The sequence below is a fragment of the Poecile atricapillus genome, chromosome 2 (assembly GCF_030490865.1).
Source record: "Poecile atricapillus isolate bPoeAtr1 chromosome 2, bPoeAtr1.hap1, whole genome shotgun sequence".
In the NCBI taxonomy this organism is placed as follows: domain Eukaryota; kingdom Metazoa; phylum Chordata; class Aves; order Passeriformes; family Paridae; genus Poecile; species Poecile atricapillus.
This window is the reverse complement of record NC_081250.1, coordinates 151,111,388-151,132,844: the sequence shown is the minus strand read 5'-3', so window position 1 is coordinate 151,132,844 and position 21,457 is coordinate 151,111,388. Positions and strand designations below refer to the sequence as shown.

Sequence of the window (21,457 nt, the reverse complement as noted above, 5' to 3'; positions counted from 1 at the left end):
TTTTCTTTACTCTTTGTCCCCTTTCCAAGCACCTTTTGTGCTCTACTTTCACTCTTGCACAGTCCCTGCTCTCCTTCATCTCCTTCATTTGGTTGTCCCTCTTCCTTTGTCACCTTCTCTTATTTCCCCCCATATTTTGTTCATGTCATTCCCCTCTGTAAAATTCTTGAAAAAGCATTTGAGTGCAAACAGCACTGAAGCCATTTCCTTGAGACACGTTCCCCTTTTATAGCATATGATATGATCAGTTACATTTCTGCCCATAACCATAGGATTAATATTTAAATTGTGCTTATTGACATAATGATACCCATTGTGAGACTAACAATATAAATACGCTGGAGGAACAGCTAGGAAAACAAGATAAGAGAGTCTCAGTGCCCAGGGGACATACACAAGGTGGAGAGTAATAGGGAGCATTATGTATTTTGCTCATCAACAATTTTTCAATGAAAGAGGATTTAAAACTGCTGCAGTTTTCAGCACATGAAGAGTGTGAGGTGAATTGGGATTAGCTTTTATAGTGACTTCATGTTGTAACAAACTACTTGTGGTTCCAGCTTAGTTTGTGACATCCCTCACCTCACTGGAGCCTGTGGAAGTCCCAAGTGTCCTCAGCAAATATTGCTCTCTTCTTATTTGAAAATTGGAAGAGATGTGAAACAGGGTTGATCCAGAATGGGGAGTTTGAATGGTTAAAAAAAAGTCTGTTTCTGCCTGATTTCTGCACTGCCCTTTAGGAGAACTCTCCTTGGAGAGAAGAGTAGTGATCTTCATAACTCAGAAGTACAGTGTCAGGCTGGAAAGTAACCATCAGAAATGAAACAGATGTGTTCAGTACAGGTGTCACTGAATAATTAAATATCAAAATCCAAATAAAGGTAGAATTAACTTTTGAGAAGACAACATGGAAAAATAAAGGATAAAAAAAGACCACATTAACAGGCAGGAAAATTTTTCTGTAACCTTCACTAGGATCAAAATTCTACCCTCACCAATGGAATCCCAGGAATTATAAATGTTTTTTTGCTGACTTTCTATTTCTTGGTCAGGGTCACTCCTTGTGACATGAAAACTCAGCCTGGAGTTTCTGAGAGAGGAGGGTGGGATTTGTGAAGAAATCAACTTTTACACAGTGGCTTCAGCACTGCAGTACATCCTTCTTGGTCCATATTGGGCCTCCCTTGACTGATTTAAATTGACCTTCAGGCTTCTTCTTGCTTCTGAGCACTAAATCCTGGAGAAGAAAAGACCCCTTGTCTGACCCGAGCACATCTCATGGATAATCTCTGTGTCTGTTCTGTAAACTCTGTAATGTCTTCAACAGACACAGCACTGAGCATCTGCTTCCTCCTCTCTCCCCACCACCGGTTTGTTTCTAATGAAATATTTATTAAGTGAATGATATTTGCAGTCAGAGAAGGAGATAATTCATGCAAGCAATGAGCTCTGGGTTAACTGGAGAATGAAAATGTCTTGGACCGTAGCAAAAACTCATAATCAAAGGGCTCCCCAGCTATCCATCAAACAATCAATTACTGTATCCATTAGTCCCCTTTCACCACACATTAGAACAATTTACTAGACGTGCTAATGTCCAGGTCATTGCTCCTTAAGGATGAGCAAACAGCAGGGGCATCTATCAAAGTTTTGATGCAGTGTGATCTCATACAGTGTGAATACACAGCTTAGATCACTTCATATTCTCGTGGTGTTAAGTCTATTAAAGACCTGGTTTGTGAGGGAGATGCTGGTTGCCTCCCATCCTCACCAGCTGAGGGAAAATTGTCAAAATAAGTTGAACTTTTCACGTGATTCTGCCTTCTGTGTGGTGAGACAGAAGGTCATTCTGTGTGACAGATGAATAAACAAACTGCACATCAGTAAACCAGAGATGGTTTTGTCACTTCTTTGTCACACTGGCCAGGTGATTGCAGACACGTTTTCTGCTCTTACATGTGCCATGTGGGAGAAAACAGGATTTCTCCACAAAGAGGGAATTCAAGAGGCAGCTTTCTATGGTGTCACCCCAGACCTGTCTTGCCTCTCTGCCCTCACTTAGTCCCTGACAAATCTACTGGGAATTCAAACCATTCTGCTGAAGGAATCTCTGTTAATTCCTCCACAGTGTAGATTTCTATCTCTGAAGACAACAAGACTTTTTCTACAGGTAGTTGGGAGAAACAAACACATTTCAGTGTACTCAGCTGAGCTAAGTATGATATATTGTTTTCTGTTAAAAAAAAAAAAATTAAAAATGTGGGTTTTGGTCAGGTTTTGGGGTTTTTTTTAATGTTGTTTTGGATTGTTGGGTTTTTTTTCCCCATAGTCTCCCTTGGCCACAGCTGGGCATGTGTAGTGTAAATCTCTACTTCTGAGCCTGACATTCAAGGCTCCCTTTATAGTCTATGGCACAGTTTTGTGTTAAGTAGCTGTCAATCTTTTTAATCTGGAGAGCAGGGCTTTTATCTCCATTGACTTTATTGACCATGTCTCCATTGATTATAGTGGGAGTCTTAATCAGGAGCTCGGAGGTCAGTGCCTCCACTGTGGGTATGTAAAGTTGGAGAGGATTTCTGGCAGTTCAATTTGCCTGATCAATTCAAACAAAGATATCCACTGTGCAAACATCTCAAATTGGTGTTAAGAGGGATCCCACTTGCATGTCAATACCACCAGTCCTGAACCAGCAGCTGCCTCATTTATCCCTCCTTCTCTGGATGACGCTTGATGTCTGATGGAACAAAGTGGCAGCTCCAACAGGGTAAAGCTCTATTGCCAGTTTGGAGAAAAGGCCAAAAAAAAATGAAGGCTGGAACTTTATTGGATTGAATCTCCTGCTGGAGAAACCCACTTCACAGTTTTGAGTAGACAGGGAGCAGAAGAAAGTAAATTCCCTGCAAACACCTTCCTGTAGTTCACTGTGATCCCTTTGTCCCTCCAGAATTCAGGGGTTCAGAGGCAGTGTCTGCACCCATGTGTGTTAGCAAGGATCCTCTTGTGCAGTGAAAACCTGGCTTTATGTGATAAAAATCTCATTTTCACGCACACAAACATTCAGAGGAATGGCAGAAAACTCGCCTTTCCACAGAGAGAATCCTGTTCCAATGTGGGCTTGCAGACAGAGGTCTTTTTCAGGGAGTGAAATATGATTTTAATTCAGTGAGTGTGTCCCAGCCTTTCAGAATCAGTTCATTACTTCTTTATTACTGTAGGAGTGGATCTGAGTCCTTTGGGACTTGGTCAAATAGTTAGGAAAATTATCAAGGTGCAACAAGTCAACCAAAGCCCCATGCAGCATTTTTGAGAGTGGAATTAAACATGTGACAAAATTTCTCCTCTCTTTGGGTGGAAGTTTCCATCAGAAATATATTTTTATTGCACAAGCAATGAAATCTTGGGGTTTATGGCTTGGGAAGGGCTTTGGTATATAGAGAACAAAAAAGAACATGAAGACCACAAATAAAATAACACGAGGTATGTAGTCTATAAACATCAGATGAGAAAATGAGGGAGCTAAATGAAATAGTCTTGAAGAAGGTATCAATAGAGACATGATTGCAGTCTATAAATACTTTCAAGAAAATACAAATGGAGACCAGGTGAATTATTCACAGACTTAAATGATAAAAGCCAGGATAGCCTGATGGTAGGAAAGAAACATGTAGGTTAAGTGCTAGAACTAATAAAGAACACTTGTGTGGATGGTTAAAACCCCATCAGTTTGCAAAGTCAATAGCACAGTTAAAACAGAAGTAAAATAAATAATAATGAGGGTGCAATAAAAATCTGTGGTAGAAATTATCTGAATGTTTATCTCTGGCCTCTCCTGCCTCTGACACAGTTAAGACATTGTCCTGATATTAACTGGAAAAATGGGCAGATTATGGACGATTTTGTTACATGTCACGTTCCAGAGGCGCTGAGCTGAAAACCTTTCAACATTTTTTTTATCTTAATCCTTTTGCTGAATGCTTTATTTTGGAAACAGTTTAGGTGGCTTTTCAATGCTCATGAAAAGCTGAATGCTAATGGGGTGGTGTGGGACTGAATGAGGAAAGGTTAACATCTCTGTGAGCATATATCACCGAGACAGCACCGAGCACCTGAGGATAATAAACCTGCTCTGCACTGCTTCCCTTCCTGAAACTTCCTATTTCTTGTCACCGTTTGGAAGGTTAAATTCACTTCATCCTGCCCTGTAAAGAACTCATGCAGGATGAATTAGCAAATTGCCAAATTGTCCCTATTTCATTCTCCCTGGACAAACTCAGAAGCAAGATTTTGTTCCCTTTAGCAATGTTTACACTTCTTATTTTCATTATTTCACTTTGCAGGTACTTTGGTGCCAAATACACCTCTGTGTCTAAATTTCCCTAATAGCTTTAGTTTCTCTTCCCTGAGACATTTCCTAGCTCTGTAATAACCATATCACTATTCTTGAGGAAGAATATAATTTTCTTTCTGCTGTTCTTGTGTTTTTCTCTAAACCAGTAAATGTTCTGACTTGATTTGACTTGAAATTCAAGTTGTCACTCTTCATTTTTCTGGAGATTGAAGCTCACATTCTCTGAATAAGGTTGACTGTTGTTAAACATTTCCAGTAAAACAATGTCCTCTTGTCCATGTCAGTCCTTGCTGTCAGAGCACTCAGAAATCAGGCCAAGCATTTCATTCCCTTAGGTTAAACTTATATTTTAAGGTTGTTTGCAGGTCTTGAGATTACACTGAGTTGGGTGGGAATTATCACTGGCCAGGAGAAGGAGCCATCAACCCCTCCTGTATGGACAGGTGAGCACTGGGAAGGTTCTGTTGATGTTCTGGGGCTTTAGTGGGAACACTTAGAGGGATGGAGCCATTTCACCAATTTAGTTGAAATTTCACTGTTTGTTTCACTGTTTGCTCTTTAGGAACAAATGCTACAGAACCTTTTAATTGTAAAATTTCCTGTCTAACTGGGCTCTGCTGTGCAGTGCTCTTCCATAATTGCACACTTGGAAAGACAACACTATAATAAAATTCGAATTTCCAAGTGTCTTTATTTCATCCCAGTATTGCCACTTGGATTGTGTCCCTTGAGCTGCAACATCTGATGTTTGGAGGAAGAGGGAAAAAAAAAAAGTTTGGCTTGAAGCATGGGGAAATTATAACAGGAAATCAATTCTGTGTCCCCCCAACATGAGAAGATCATGGATCATTTGTAGTGAGTCCTGAGGAGGCCACAAAGATGTTCAGGAAGCTGGAGCCCCTCTGCTCTGGAGCCAGGCTGGGAGAGCTGGGGGTGTCCAGCCTGGAGAAAAGAAGGATCCAGGGGACCTTAGAGCCCCTTCCAGTTCCTAAAGAGACTCCAAGAGAGCTGGAGAGGGACTTTGGACAAGGGCCTGGAGCACCAGGAAATGGGCAAATGACCTCAAACTGAAGTAGAGGAGATTTAGTTTGGGTATTAGAAAGAAATTATTTAGTATGAGGGTGGTCAGGCCCTGGCACACGGTGTCCTGGGATCCCTGGAAGTGTCCAAGGTCAGGCTGGACAGGGCTTGGAGCAATCTGGGATAGTGGAAAGTGTCCCTGCCCATGGCAGGGATTGGAGTGAGATGATCTTTAATGTCCCCTTCAACCCAAACCTTGCTCTGGTTCCATGATTATGCAAAATGAGACAGTTTTCTGGATGGTGCCAAAAGTTGGTGTGGCATGAAGTGTTGTCCCATCAACACCCCTCCAAGGCTCTTCCAAATGTGTGGTGACAAGACTCCTCTGATTTTTGTCCTAATTTGGGATCAGACTTTTGGGCAGTAGCAGAAGCATTCTGGCAGTGCAGGGGCTGTAAAATGGGCAGATATTTTTTAAAGTCACTAAATGAGAGTGATTCTCCATATCGAGCTTTGAACATTTGCTTGGACACTGAACAGTCCACTGAAACCCTGCCAAAGGCCAGGAACAAAGAGAGATTAAAAAAATGATGCCAATGGAGTTTTGTAGGGGTCAAACATGTTTCTAAAAATAAAACTGGCTGAGCAGTCCAAAAACAAAATGCAAAATACAAAAGCAGTCTATTTTTTTATTATTTTTTTTAAAGAAAGAGACACACATTTTATTTCCAGCATCTTTCTGCTTTTCCACTGCTCCAGAGTGGCACTGTGCCCGTGCTAGGGGTTGTCTCTGCTACAAGAAATCAAGCTGAATTTGGTTCTTGACTCTGTGTGAACCCAGGAAAAAAAAAGTCTCCTTACTATTTTAAATTTTTTGGTACTAGATGGGTGTTAATGGATGAGCCAGTGACTCATTCTCCCTCTTGTTTGCCTTTCTAGCAGGAACCTGCTCACCAGCTGTGCAGCACATATGTTGGGAGGCAGAGACAACACGATACTTTCTAGACAGTCTTGATGTGTCTGTGAGCTCTTTCAAGCATGGGCCATTTACACAAACGCTGGGGGTTTCAGCTGCTCAGCGAGGGAGCTGCGAGCACCGAGTCCCTGCCTTGCATCAGGATCCAGGGACAACGCAGAGCTCAGCTCTCAGACAGCACTGCCATCCAAAACCCGGTGCCAGCAGGGATGTGCAGAGACTCAGAGTGCTGAGAATACTGCACAGGCAGATAGGAAAGGGCAGCAACAGCTTTAGGAATGTGTTGTGATGCTACAAAAACGCCGGTGAATGCTCTCCTTCCTGACAGTGCTAGAGGAATGTTTATCCACTTGCTCGGCGTATATGGAGATGCCACCTGAAGGTGGTGGCAGCCCAGGCAGCTGGGAAGGAAGGGTGCAGGCAGGCTGAAGTCATTCAGTGAAATGGGTTTGAAAAGCAGAGCATGTTGGATTACAGAGAGGGGAGATGTCTGCCTCTCTTCACTGTTTTGTTTAACTCACATTGCCGTGGGACTGTCTATTTGCATGGTAAAGTTGCCAAATCAAGAGGGAAAAGAGGAGGACTGGAAATAGGAACAGAACAAGCTGCTCCTTCCTTCAATCAGACAGGCTGAAAGTACATGGCAAAGCGTAGCCCTCATGATCAACTGAAGTTTGACCTAGAAGCTGATGATCTCCATGAGCAAAATTTGTGTCAGCCCCACCATCTAAGGCTGGTAGGAAGGGAATTCCTCCTAAATTTGGTCTTCACTGTGGAGAGAAAATGTGCTGTGCTTCTTAAAAGCACATCAGTTATCAGAGAGCTAAACCTCGGGCCCCTGGCTTATTTTCTTTTTCTTCATCTACCACAGACAGGTCATTTAATTCTCCCACCCTGAGTACAGTAAGATCGACTCTGAACTCAAACAGCCCTGGGTGATGAGGTCAGGATTGCTTAGAATGAATTTGGTGAAGTAATAAAGTCTTGAAGGCAAGCTAAAGAAGAGGAAAGCAGTAGGAGGTATGAACTAGGTACTCTATTACTTAGTCTCTTCTAGTTCCAGGAAACTGAAAAGATTTTCTCAGTCCTCATGACTGCAGACACCTGAATGAGTAAATTTTAAAATGCTGAAAAGCAAACTACCAAAATACTTTCTGTTAATACATTTCCCCTAAAATTAGTGATTTCTTGCAGATTCTGTAGTAGGAAACTGGTGGAAAGGGAGGTTTTCTTGCTCAATTTCATATTCCTTTCATTCAAAAGTAAACACCTTGATCAAGAGTGGAGACAGAAACACATGAAGGATTCTAGTTAATTTAAATAAAAATGTACTTCAACACTTCCCTTTATGCTAATTTCCCCGTCCTGGTTTTTCTCATGCTACATTGGTGCAGTGTAATCAAATTTGCATAAGTTGAAGAAAATGCTGAATCCATTTGTGTATTTGCCCGTATCAGTGATGCATGCAGGAAGGATTCAACACACTGAAAGTTGTCCTTGTTGTGGTAATTTTAAATTTGGCCTTTTTTTGAGTGAAAAGGAAGAGCAGACAGTGGTTAATTTGTGATTTCTTGTGATGCATTTCATTCCCAGTTGTTGTGGGAAGCTCCTCTCCTAAGACAACAGAGCTCAGATTACCAATCACTGTTGTGATCTTCTGTGTGAAAGATAATGCAAAACTGTAATATCACTATTTCTCTCCTCTAAAAGATTTAGAAGTCCCAGGCTGCTTGTTCTGTGCCTGCCTGAGGCCTTTCTACCTGTAATTGCTTTGGGCTTTTGCTTGGCATGGTACAGCTCTAAATCTCATTAAGCTTGCAAGGTTAGTTGTTTTGGAAGGATGGTTTGAGAGATATGATCTAATCCGATTTATCTGTCAGCCTTAACCTGGCTGTATTTTGGGGATAGTCAGGCCAAAGTGGCTGTTCTGTGTCATTTCTGTCCCAGGCAGCTTCTCAGTGCCAACCTGCCATCAAAAATGTGTCAGGCAGGGTAACTCCAGCAGTGCTCTGCACTGTGGCCCTCCATGCATGGTGTTTTATTGATCTCTAATGCAGACACTCCAGCCTCGTTATTCTACATGCAATAAAATGTGGATCTCTGAGCCTGGATGCTGCTGAGAATAGGAGATCCTCATAAAGGCTGTTTATGTGTCTATATGTACTATAAAGCAAGAGATAAACATCTCTGCATTTGCATTTGGTTTGAATGCCAGAGCCAAATGTTACCCAAGGAGATGTGAGAGTTTTCAGGAGCTGTGGGAGGTGTAGTGGTTGCTGCTGGAGCTGGCCATATCCCTGCTAGAGGTGCAGGAGGCTTCTGGAGATTGGGGAAGGTAGAACAACCTTCCTTGGTTTCCTCCCTGAGTCATATAAAAGCTCTGAAATGTTCTTTTTTCATGGTTGCAGAAGATTTCCTTGGAACTGCCTGCAGTCTGTAGTACAAAATTAGCTCAGACAAGTGAGACTGGTTTTACCTGTGCTCCTATAAACCAGGAGGTAACAAGGAATTTGTGAATGGTGTTCATATCAAAGGCATCTCCAGGGCCCTGCAGCCCATCGATGCTCCAGATGCTTGAAATGTGTGTGTAAGTGGCATAGTGGTCAGAGAAAAATGAACTTGTGTCTGGAGAATAAGACTCCAGAATTAGTTTCTCAGTCCAGGTGGGGAGCTGCTGGCTCAAATGGAACTTGCTGTCAGCCAGGACCCTCGGATCCCTTTCCAAGGGCTGCTCCCCTTCCCCCCTCTGACAACAGCTCTGCCACATCCATCCCAAGATGTTTGTATCCTCTTCCCAAACTTTCACACACAAATAAAACCCTCCTCCCCAGGACACAAACCTGGTGGAGTTTGGGGTGGAAGGAGGTGGTGTAGAAATGTGTTTTTGTTGTCTCACTTCAGGCTTAATCAAGTTTCCTTCTTAACTGTCTTCATGCCGAGGTTGAAAGCAGAATTTGTGAGTGTCTTCCTCAGCCCTGCATTCTCCTGTCCCTGTGGTGTCACTCACCTGGTGGGCAGCCTGTAAATCCAGCTTCAATAAATCTTGGTTATTTACATCAACTCTTACAGTTATATTTGGCAAAACTGTGAGAGACTCATCTTATTTCTCACCTTTATTATCCATCTTGTAGTCACCTGAGCTGGAGGAAGGTGTGTGTATCCCTATTTGTTTCTGTTGTATAATTTTTGTCTTTATCTTCAGGTTTTGGGGAGGACTGGAGAGGAAATTTTCCTTTGAAATCACAAAAAATTTCTCTGGTGCTAAAAGGCATTTCTCATCCACCTCCAGTCAATATTTCATGCCCTGAACTTGTGGTAAGGGAACAGCCTTGTAGCTGGCAATCAGGACTGTCATCATTGAAGTTTGGGATGTAAAAAAGAGCTGCAGGACTGGGAGGTGCCAGGACGTTCTCACTGCTGCAGGAGCCTCCCAGCTCTCTGCAGATGGACTGTGAGGGCTGGCTGGAGTTCCCATCAGATTTCTGCTTCTCTGTGGAATAAAGACCATATGGGGCCAGGAGAGAGGCCATTTCAATCCCTTGTGTGGTGACTTTTTGTGACAAGAGTTGTCAAATTTGTGATATTCTGTCCCTTCTGATAGACAAATGGGGAGTGAGGCAGGACCAAGGTTGGGAGGGGGATGTTTTTGGAGGGGTCTCAGACATGCAACTTTTTGAGGCAAAGATTTTACTGCTGATAAAATACAGGCACTGACAGAAGCTGTCACCATCCAGATAAAACCTTATTTTTTTTTTCCTTCCCTATCAGCAGCTGCATATAACATCTCCCCATTGGTAGAATAAATCTGATAAAAAAATGTAGTTGTAAGCAGCAACGATTTTATCCTGGTGAAAAGATTTTATCCAACAAGAAAAATGTTGTGCCTGGGCATAATTTTTCAGATATGATGAACAACAGCATGGTATGACCTCAGTCCTAAGGATTTAGTTTTAAAAGAACTACTGAGCATATCAGATATACTCAACTTTTTCCCTGCTATAATTTTTTTTCTTCATTTGGAAGAGTTCAGTTTATAGATACATCTTGACAAAAATCTGCCAGAGGCAAATTTCAACAAAAGAACAACTTCAAACATATCCAATTAACAATTTATGAAAGGAAATCCGACAGAAAATTACACAGAGATTTGCAGGGCATAAAATTTGGCACTAAATCAAATTTATTGTGGAAATGTCTGTACAGGGAGTTATGGCCTCTTCCAGTGCAGTGTCAAAGGGAACTTTATCTGTGGAGGCTCAGCGAGTGCCCTCCATCTGATCTTTCCTTGCTATAAATAAAATGTTTTGTCAGACATGGCAATGAACATAACTCAGAGGGGAATGAAGAGCACTGATAAGCCCAGCTATATGCAGCTTTCAATCAGAAGCATTAGCAGTGATTAGATTTCTTCACAGTTTTAGATTTAAGATTTTTTCACTTTATCACAGAAATGAGGGACTCAGTCCCATGGACAGCACAAAATCACTTTTATTTGTTAGCACAGCATACAGACTCTGGTAGCAGGTCATGGTGACTGTATTTAACATTATTATGGAGCCATTTTTACGTCTGGAAGGAAATATCAGCCCCTCTGCATCCTGTTGTTTCACTGATTTACTCATTCAGCAGCCATGGTTGGATTTTTTCGGAAGATGTTAAGGATGCAAACACATGTAATTGCCTTCAGCAGCTCTGAAATTAACTTAGGTCACTACTTTGTTTAGAGAAAAAGATCTGTGTCTAGACCTTTACCTATTTAAACACATGGATTGCTGGTTTTCTTCTAAAAGATGACTGAGCAGCAGCCCTTGCAATGTGTTTTCTGAGTAATTTGCAGGAGGGACGTGTTATTTACACATACCAGGCCCAGCAAGTGAAGATGACAAATAAAGTTGACACAGGCCAAGATAAAGGATATTTACAGTACAGCTGTGTTATTCCATGGACTAACCCAATCTGAAGAGCTGGTTGCTGCCTCTCCTGTTATCCCTGTGCTCCCACATCAGAACAGGAAACATTTGAAGACTTGTAAATTTGTTGTTTTCCACTAAAATTCAGACCTCCACAGGGCAAACATGGCTTTGAGTGTCCATTGGTGGGCATTGAGGTCCTTGGTGCAGCATCCTTGCTGTGACCAGGGCACACAGATTTCATCAGAACACTTTTCCTGTGTCTCCATAAGGCAGATTCTTGGGATCTTCCAGCCCACTTGGCCATGTGCAATTTGCCTCTGCTCATCTGAGCACACTGGTCACTAAATGAAGTATTAGAATACCCCAAGGGTTTTTTTTTCCTGAGTCCATTAATACACTTTTTTGGCACTGAAACACTCTACCAGGGAAGTTAGTGTCCAAAGCACATAATAATTAGTGAATAAAACACCCCCAGAGTATCTTAGTCCTATTAAAATATGTCCTATGAAGTGTAAATTAATCTTTAACCTAATTTTAAATGATGATTTTCTTCCTGTAACACACCCTTTCTCAGTAGATCTCTGGAAAGCAGAGGGTGAAAAAAATACATTAATGTTAAAGATTTTAATCTTCTATTCATATTTTGAAAGATACTTGACTGTTTGCTGCTGATTTTCCTATTTCCTTCTACTTTTTCCATCATCCCACTTCCTTCACCACCTTGTGTTATTTTCCTTATCTCCAATGAGGTATAGTGATAATAACAATAATAATAATAAATTGATTTCATAAGAAAAAGTCTAAGTGTTGGCAAATCCAAAAATTATTTTGTTTCTAAATACACGAATTGCATACTTTTTAATGAGTTAAAGCAGAGTTAGAGAGTTAAAGAAACATTTCCAGACTCAAGTCCTCCCAGCCCTTCCAGTTCTCCAGTCCCATGCCCTTCCATTTAAATGTCCCCTGGCCTCACTTTCTGTCCATGCTGTGGGAATTCAGGGGAATTAATACTTTTGAAGATGTCTCCTCAGTAAGACAAAAGCAAAGCAGAGGCTTTTATTTTTCAGGCACAACTCCCAGTTTTTGGGCTTCAGATAAACCCAGATTCAGAGAACTGAACATCCCCCCCTGAGTAGTTGTTTTCTCCTTCAGCTTTCAGAGGCTTTGACAACGTTTAAGTCCAGGTCAAGGTGTGCCACCACCATTTCTTCTTTCAGCTTCAGAGCATCAGAAGCACTTGGCTTGCTTTTTCATTGTAACTTTTGGTCAGGAGTCAAAGCTCAGCTCAAGACTGAGTTAGAGGACCATGAGCATTGTTTGAAATTGGATCCTCATGCAGTTGTAAGGTTGGAGCCTTCAACCTCTTAGTCTAGAGCTTGAGCTCAGCCTCCAAACCAACCTTGGGTCAGTTCATTCTCCAAGTCCAGTCAGGACAACCTGACACAGGCACAGAACCTAAGGCTGGGTGCAAAACACCTTGTTAAACCTCTGCCCCTACTTCCTGTGCAGATCCAACCGCTTCTTGAACAAGGTTTTAAAATCTGGACCTGAACATAAATGCAACTCCCAAAATAGAAGAAAATGGTATCTTGGGGCTTTTAACAATGGGGCTCAATAAAACAAGTTAGGGGCTTTTAAAAAAGAGGGAGAGAAGTTTATTAAACAGGCAGATAGGCCATGGGTGGATGATTTTAAACTGAAAGATAAGATGTTTAAATAAGATATTGTGAAAAATTTCTTTCATCAGAGGGTGGTCAGTCACTGGAATGGGGTGCCCAGGGAAGCTGTGGCTGCTTCATTCCTGGAAGTGTTCCAGGCCTTGGAGCAGCCTGGGATAGTGGAAGGTGTCCCTGCCCATGGCAGGGGGTAGAATGAGATGATCTTTGAGGTCCTTTCAGCCCCATCCATTCTGTGATTCTGTGACTGTGATCAGATGTGTCAGAAAAACCAGGTCAGCTCCACAGAGTGAGCACCACAAACCTGTGAGTTGCTCAGGCTGATCACTCTCTGCTCACATCCCTGCAGTGATTTCCCCTCTCTTAAACTGTTAATCTCATCAATGGAGAAGATTGTAGCCTTTGTATTTTGAATGTTGCAAGTTGGATCATAAAGTCTTCAAAACAAATGAGTCTCTCAAATGATTTCTCTGTGCCTGTGAAAGTGTCTAATTCTGGAAGAATTTTCAGGGAAATCAAACAAGAGAAATGCATTATTTTCAGCTGCACATCTACATTTTGTTCTGTCAGAACTGTGGAAAATTGAAGTTGGTTACTGGGGCCCAAAAGTATCTCAGGAGATCTGACTTCAGGGCCTAACATTTGGTTTCAGATTTGAAATGCTTCCTCTCATGTAATTTACTTCTCTCCTCTTTACCTTTACTTCACTGTTTGTGCCATCTGTTATATGAATCTTTTCTTTCCTCACACTAAAGCTGGGTAAAACTGGAAAACATTTACACTTCCTTTGCTTTCCTTCCATTCTCCCCCCTCAGCAGAGCCCTAAGACCCCCTTCTCTGACCTGCCTGATGATGAGAAGATCTTTAACGGAGGCGATGGCACGTGGCAGAGCCAGGGCCAGGACCAAGCCTTGCTCTCAGAAATCACAGAGGAAGATCTGGAAGCCATCCGCCAGCGGGAAGAGGCCATTCAGCAAATTGAGGTCAGTGTCCTCCTCCCACCACGGTTTTGGGAGCTGGAAGTGCAGAATTCTTGCCTTGTGCCTTGCTCAACATGAAGGAAATGCTGATTTAAATCGCTGCCAGTACAGTGTCCCTAAAAACGGAGGAAACTTAAGAATTTCTAAAGATGGGAATCAGTGATAGAAGGAAAAGTTGGAAATCTGTATGGTTGGTGATGAAAATTACTAGAGTTAATTAATTTTCATGGGCTGATGGTTGGGTTCTTCCCAGTGAGTCTTCCACAGCAGAGTTGGTGGTGAGCTGCTTTAATTGAGCTGGGTTCTGCAGCAAAACAACTCCTTCAGTGCATGCAAACCTGAAACTGGAATTTGTCACAGGCAAAAACCACTCAGCTTTACCATTAGATAGAATAATAGGTAGAAAAAAGGAAATAACTTGTTAACCTTTTCTAATTATTCAATATTTTTGCTGTATCAAAGTATCTGGACGTTCTTGATGTGGTTCAAAGAGGACATTCTATTTTTATTCCCTTTTTTTTTTTTTCAAAAGCTCTGTAAAAATATGCAATAAAAGGAACAAAAAGAGGCCTGAATAAGTTAGACATCCCACATTTTTCTTTTTATACTTCCCTTTTTACGCTTTTGGGAAAATCTTGTTAGTTAAATTTAAGCGATAAATGGGTAAAACAAGAACATGATAGACCTTCCTAATTTGTATGCTTTTACAGACCTAAACTCAAGATGAACCAAGAAAAGAGGGCTTGAGAATAATCAGAACATTTAATTAAGGGCTATACTTTGTCCTTTAATTGGATTGGGCTAATTTTATCAGGATAGATTTTGGGTTGCAGTGCAGCAGGAATTATGGCTGAGTTAACAGTGCAAAAAGGGGGCAAAAGTTACTGCTGGGGGCAGGTGCTTTGAGGCTGGGACCTCTGTTAGCAAACAGTGGTGGCCACGTATGACTCAACTCTCCAAGTCAGAAATTCTGACAGTTTTACAGGAGCAGGTCGAGGTCAGTGTTTATCTAATTTCTGTTGTGGTTCACTGAGCAGCCATGGATGAGCTTTGTGGACTTGTGTCCATTACTGAGGGTGAAACTCTCAGAGAAAATTCTCACACTGAGTATCTTCTACTGTGAATTCTCATTTTGCACTTTGAGGGATCTCAGTGCATTCAGCAGGACAAAGTAGGGAAAACTACAGTTTGTCCTGCAGGGAACTCTGCTGCAAAAAAAAAAACAAAAAACAAACAAACAAAAAAAAAACCATATTTTGGGCTTTTCCTGTGCTTTGATGTTCAGGAGGGATGGTAGCAAATGTATTTCCGAAATGTTCTTGTGAACAACACCTCCAGCTCACTGGAGATGTGTAAGAGCAGTCTGAGCAGAACCTTGTTCTGTGCTGTCTGGGATGACCCTGCTTGAGCAGGGATGTTGGACCAGATGGCCCCACTCTGGTGCCTGAGCCATTCTGTGGTTCTGTGATTTTGTGATCCTTTTCATTTGAAATACATTCTGAGCCTTCTTTAATTTGTCTTTACATTGCCCCTGTCCTCCCCAGGGGAAAAAAAAAAACACATTTAGTGGTTGCCCATTAGGCAGTGGGGAATGACAACCCCCAGGGCAGCCTCAAGCACACCAGCTTTGGAAAGCCAAGATGTACACTTGTATCTCCTTGGAGAGATCTTTATTCAGTTTGCTGGTTAAATCCCATTTCTGTGCCACAGTCTGATATCTCCACACCAAGTTGCACAGGACCGTGTGGCCATGGTGGGGCGGTTGAGGGGGGTGAAGTGAACCCAATCACAATCCTAAATAACTTAAAAAAAAAAAAAAATCTATGTTCATGTATTGTGCAGGGTTTGTATCAATTGATTTGATCCTGGATACCTTTCTACCTAATATGAATTTACCTCTGAACAGCTTAGTTTATGCAATTAATGATTTAGTCAGCTTAAGCAATTAATATTGTTTAGGCTTTTGCATCCTGAGAATGTGTACACTTTCTTTTTTTCCTGTTTTTTCCCCATCTCCTCTATCCATTTTGCTTTGCTCTCTAAGATCCCTGTTCATCCTCTAACAAGAGCTGCATTCCACAAACATTATTTCAAATGTAGCTTAAACATTTCTCCTCAGGGGGAAAACATTTAGGACCGATGGTATTTTGTTTAACATCTCTTTTGAAAGAAATATAATGAAAATGAGTTTTTTTGGACAGCATTGTTCCTCTCCCCAGCTGTATTTGAATAAGCAGATGGTGCTTTTAAATAATTTTCACTGTGTTTTGCTTTTCTGTTTGTTGACCCACATGAGCATATTTCTTGTGAAAGAACTCGTCTTGCACATTAAAACTTCACTGTTTTCAGTAGAAATTGTGGATTCCTTGAGCTCACAGTCACCACAACAACTTTTTCCTGTATATTTTCATAGCCAGTGAGTAGCCAGTAAGGTTAAAATAACACATTATTCCTAACTGTCAAACATAACTAATAAACTAAATTTATTGTCAATTTGATGCATAGCATTTGTTGTCCTTTGTTCTTTGGGGACCAGAATGAAGAGGAGAGCTGTGCAGAACTTGTTTTGTGCAAGCAGATTGTTCTCACTGGGATTTCCATGTCCAGCACCAGAAACATGCAGATTTTGAGCAGCACAGGAGACATTCAAAGAACATCACATCTTCTGGTTGCACACAACCTTAGAGAAGCTTATGGTCCTGGTACCAGTGGTGGGGCTTTTTTTTAAGAGACACTGAATTTGCCCTTTTTGCAAGAAAAACCTTCTTTGTTGCTGAAGAAATAAGGACATAAATTCTCTTCTCGTCTTGTGTCCTGAAAAACAGATATAAAATTGTGCCTATAAAAAACATTTTCTTAATGTTCCAATGACTTTTTCCCACTTGTGTGTTTTCCACATCTCCAAAATCTCTTCAGAGGTTCGGGTTAATGGGACATTGTTTTCTGTCAGGAAGATCCCTCGAGGCACTTTGCAGTTCACAGTTTCCACCTAGACAGATAACAGCCAAGTCAAAAGTTCACCTGGCTGTTCATTTTATTTAAATGTGCTCCTTTTGCTACTGCTTGCAGATTAAAACCAGAGACGTCTGCAAGGGAGATGTCTCGCCAAAACCTTACATTTTGGATAAAGATCTTTATTGCTTGGAAATGTCAAAATCTGGTAGGACACCGCAGCCTTGACACAAGTGTTATTTCTTAAAATATTGCTTTGAACTGTTATATAAAACCTATTTTAACTTGAACTGTATTGGCAGTGAATAATAGATGCCATAACAACTTTATATATAGCACTGTAAAATGTGCCATCAGAAATACATGAGCTGAACTGTAATGTGCATTGTCAGTGCTCAGTGCTGGCACAAGCTCTGTCACAGCAAATATATATATAATATATATAATTTACCATCCCATGCCTTTCATTTGCACCTGTGGCCGTCTGAAAAATGGGAGGAGATAAAAGTTTGAGAAGAAATGGATAAGCACTGAATGGGAAACTTCACAGAATTTCAGCTGGTGACTGGAAAGACCTATAAAAAAAGATTCTAAATCTGCTGTATTGATTCAGAAAGCCTCCCGTGATCCTCCCCATGCAGACACCTTCCCCAGAGGTGATGAGAAAGGAAAATGAGGAAAAACTCTCCCATGATGGTCCATCAGCCCTTTTTCCTCTCTCACAGCAGTTTTCCATCCCCATGCTCTGCTTCCCCAGAGTGGGTGTTCTCCTGCCATGGAGAGGGGGAGATGTCCCTTCCCATGGCACATGGGTTGGAACAAGATGATCTAACCCAAACAACCAAAACAATCTGGGATTCCAAAACACATCCCAGCAACTGCATTTTAGTTGATGCATCCCTTGGCAAAAAAAGGAGAGATGGATAGGTTGTGGCAACAGGTGTGAGGGAAAAGCTTTTATTTTTAGGAGAGGTTGTTCCCCCTGTGTCGTTGTTGAGAAATGTTGATGTTTGTTCCTTACGTGTTTTGAAGAGAAGTGATAGATGCCAGCCTCCCTGCCTGTCACTCAAGCCTTTGTAGGCAGACAGAAAATGAACCACAATAAAAATAAAACAAAAGTGAGCCCCACAGAGTCTGTCAGAACGTGTTTGTTAGTTCAAACATGTTCCTTGTTCCCTCATTACTACGTATCGTTTCTTGCTGAGGGGTGTTTTTGGTAAAATCTCTCACCGGTGGTTGCAGTTTAGAGGGTTTAGTGCAAGCTATTTTATACCTTTCATCAGCTTCAATAGTCCAGGGCTCTGACTTATGAGGGCTCTGCCTGTCTCTTCACAGAGGCTTTTTGACTCGGAGTAATGTATAAATAACACAAGATGATGACAAGCACCACCCGTGAACGAGTGTCAAGCTCTCCTCATGACAGCTTTGGGGACCCTAATTATCCTGAGCTGCAGAGCTGCCTGCCAGGTTGACATGGCCATCCCTGGGACTGGTATTGAGTTGTTCCCTAAAGAACCAGCTCCAGTATCCTGCCCAGTCTAATTTAAAATGACCCGAGCTGCAGGACTGCTACCATTTATTTCGGGAGACTATTTCACGGTCCAGCAGGCTTCGGTGTTGATGAAATGCTTCCCTCTGTTCTTGCTAAAGATCCCTTTCTCATTCTCGGCTTTTTACACCTAGTGAAACTCTGCTGGACCTTGCAAATAATTCTTCTTCCCCTTTGGCTTTTAAACTCTTCAAATGCTAGCAGTTATCCTCCTCTTCACAAGTTGGTCTCCCTGCCTTTTCAGTCACTCCAGTGCTCTCTTCTCAATTATTTCCCATTTGTTAGTTCTTTGCTCCTGCAGAAGCAGACTGTACATAGGATTTTGGTGTACCAGAGCTGAAGAGAAGAAATGTGTAAAAATCCCCGTGGATCCAACTCTGAGCTAACAAGTCCTGATGGAAAACTTTTAGATAATTTCTATGCTAGTGAATGAAGCTCACCAAAGGCAGTGGAACCTGCTCATTACATTTTTTAATTGTTAAGCATATCCTGACACACCTTTGACTCAGATTAGCCAGTGTTCACCCAGTTATTGACACAGTTTGGGAGATAATGTTTTCTAGAGGCAGTTTTGGTGCAGCCACACTGTTCAGAGGGTAAGGGGATTTAATGATGTGCATGTGATGAGCTGCAGATTCAGTGCCTGAGAACAGGCATGCTCCTTGTCCTTCTGCAGCTGCAGCCCTATTGATTTATGAGTTGATCACAAAAATTTCCTCTAGTCCTCACTGACATTTAGGGAAGAGGAAGACCAGGTGAATTAAGGGTGGATTTTGTGGGAAACTGTTCAAGCCTGAGGGCAAGATGAGGTGTATGTGAAAATAGCCACTGGCCTCTGAAAATGTGGAGAAGCCTCAGCAAGTCTGGAGAGCAAAGAGCAGCCTCTCCCAGTGGAATCCTGCAGTGCCCATTTCCATTGAATACTGATTTTTCTGTGCCTCCCTCTCTGTGCCCCTGTGGCCTCCAACACTCCTGCATTGCTATAAGGGACTTCCCCTCATGCCAAAACCCCTCACACTCAATCTGCACATCTTTCGCACTTTGCTTTCAAACTGCCACTGTCATGCCAGGCTGATCTGGCAAAAGTTTCATTCCTTTTAGATTCAGGGGTTCTATGAGGATCACAGAATATCCTGAGCTGGAAGGGATCCACAAGGATCACACAGTCCAGCTCCTGGCCCTGCACAGGACTCCCCAAGAATCCCACCATGTCCCTGAAAGCTTTCCCCAAATTCTTTTTGAGCTCTGTCACCTGGCCCTACACAGGACTCCCCAAGAGTCCCACCATGTCCCTGAGAGCTTTCCCCAAATGCTTTTTGAGCTCTGTCAGGCTGGTGTTGTGATCACTGCCCTGGGGAGCCTGTTCAGTGCCCAACCACCCTCTGGGGGAAGAACCTTTTCCTAACAACCAACCTAAACCTCCCCTGACACAGCTGCAGGCTGCTCCCTCAGGTTCTATCACTAAAACAGCCAACACATCACGTGCTCAATTTCCTTCTCTTTCCATTTTTCCACTCTTTAATAAGTGCTGCTATTATAAATATATCGATCCACATCCATCTATTCTGTAATCCCAGTACATCCAGAACAGAGAGGCAAGAGATGAAAAACCAGTGGGGAACACATTGTGGAGATCCTCTCATCATCTCCTTTCTGCTCACACATCACTTTTGCTGTGACTACACGCAAAAGTCCAAACCTTTTCTTCTTGCCTGGCTAAAGCTTTACTTCTCCATCTCCTGATGGAAATGATTAGAGCTTGTATATTTTTACAATCAGTGTTTCATCAGGGATACCTTACAGCCTTGGATGTCCCTTTGCAAGACAGCAAGGTTTCAGGAATATATCACAAACCTTTTTTAGCCCTAAGCAATTTCTCATGTCTCAGGTGTAAGCCTTATGACTAAACTCTGTGTAGTGAAGTGTTTTTAACTAAATTGGAGAGGTTTCCACTGTGTGCTAAAGATAATTTTCCCTTCCTCACTTACATTCCCAGGGCCCTATCCAAAGACTGTTAATGTCAGAGAGTCTTGCCCTAAACCCTTTCCCTCATGCACTATTCCTTCAGTGAGCTTGCATGGAGAAGGCAGTAATGAAAGCCTGGATTCAGCAAATCCCTTATGTGCGTCTTAAAAGCTTTGCTGAATAGGGATGGACTTTAGAACCTACTAAAAGTGAAGTATTTCCTCTGCAGAAGGAGAAAATAGTGCTGAGACCTACATAATTTGCTAACAATCTGAATTTTAGGAAGACACATCTGCATATTTATATCCACAGAAACTGAGCTGAGTTGAAGTCTCGTGTGTGACCTGTCAATGTCCATTGATAAGGCAGAGAGCTGGAAGGAGAGAGGTCTCCACTGCTGGGGGTGAAATATTAGCTTATGCAAATCCTCCTGCTTAAGTGTTAATATTTCTTTGATGAAAAGAATGTGTTACTTTCCTCCTCCATTTACTGCACTTTTGCTGAAGGTTTTGCCACCAGATGATGATTGTCCCAGTAATATCTTGCCCCGATTTCTGTTAGCACAGGCAGCACAAACACCAAATGCCTCATCCACACAATTATTGTGGCTGTGATTTGCTGCCCCGAAGGGGAATTACCCCTCTCACCTATCACTTAGGTTAGAGCTGTTTGGTCATAATTAATAACTATCAACATCAAGAGCCCATCAATCAGCTGAGATCCTTTAGCAGTGCTCAAAAAAGCTGTCCCAGCAGGTTTGGCTTCTTACCTTTCTAAATTGAGCTCTCTGCTTTCTTTTTTTTTCTTTTCTTAATTATTTCAGGTAGGGAAACCAGAATTTTCCCCAGTCAAGGTGTGGGGAATAACAGCAGATGAGTCTTAAATCATGAAAATATAAAAGTTCTTGTTGGCAAGGCCCTGAAGTATCTCAAGTACCCACTGCAGAGTGAGTCAGCCCTTCCTCATCAGAGCTCAGCAGAGAGGGAAGTGAACCAAGGATATTGAAAAGACCCCACAGAGGTAACAAGGGAAGAGATGACTGAGAAGGACAATGAAATCCACATTTCACAGCAAGACC

At 42.0% G+C, this 21,457-nt stretch overlaps 1 protein-coding gene across 13 annotated transcripts in view; it reads left to right on the top strand.

The window, feature by feature from the left end:
• TSNARE1 (t-SNARE domain containing 1) overlaps positions 1-21,457 on the top strand; it is a 453,286-nt gene that overhangs the window by 222,254 nt on the left and 209,575 nt on the right. For 11 of the 13 annotated variants that reach the window (XM_058832854.1, XM_058832853.1, XM_058832846.1 and 8 more), the window contains one exon: positions 13,749-13,916. In XM_058832854.1, the coding sequence (XP_058688837.1) occupies positions 13,749-13,916 (168 nt within the window). The remainder of the gene's footprint in view (positions 1-13,748; positions 13,917-21,457) is intronic. The other 2 variants (XM_058832855.1, XM_058832852.1) reach the window with 1 other exon arrangement.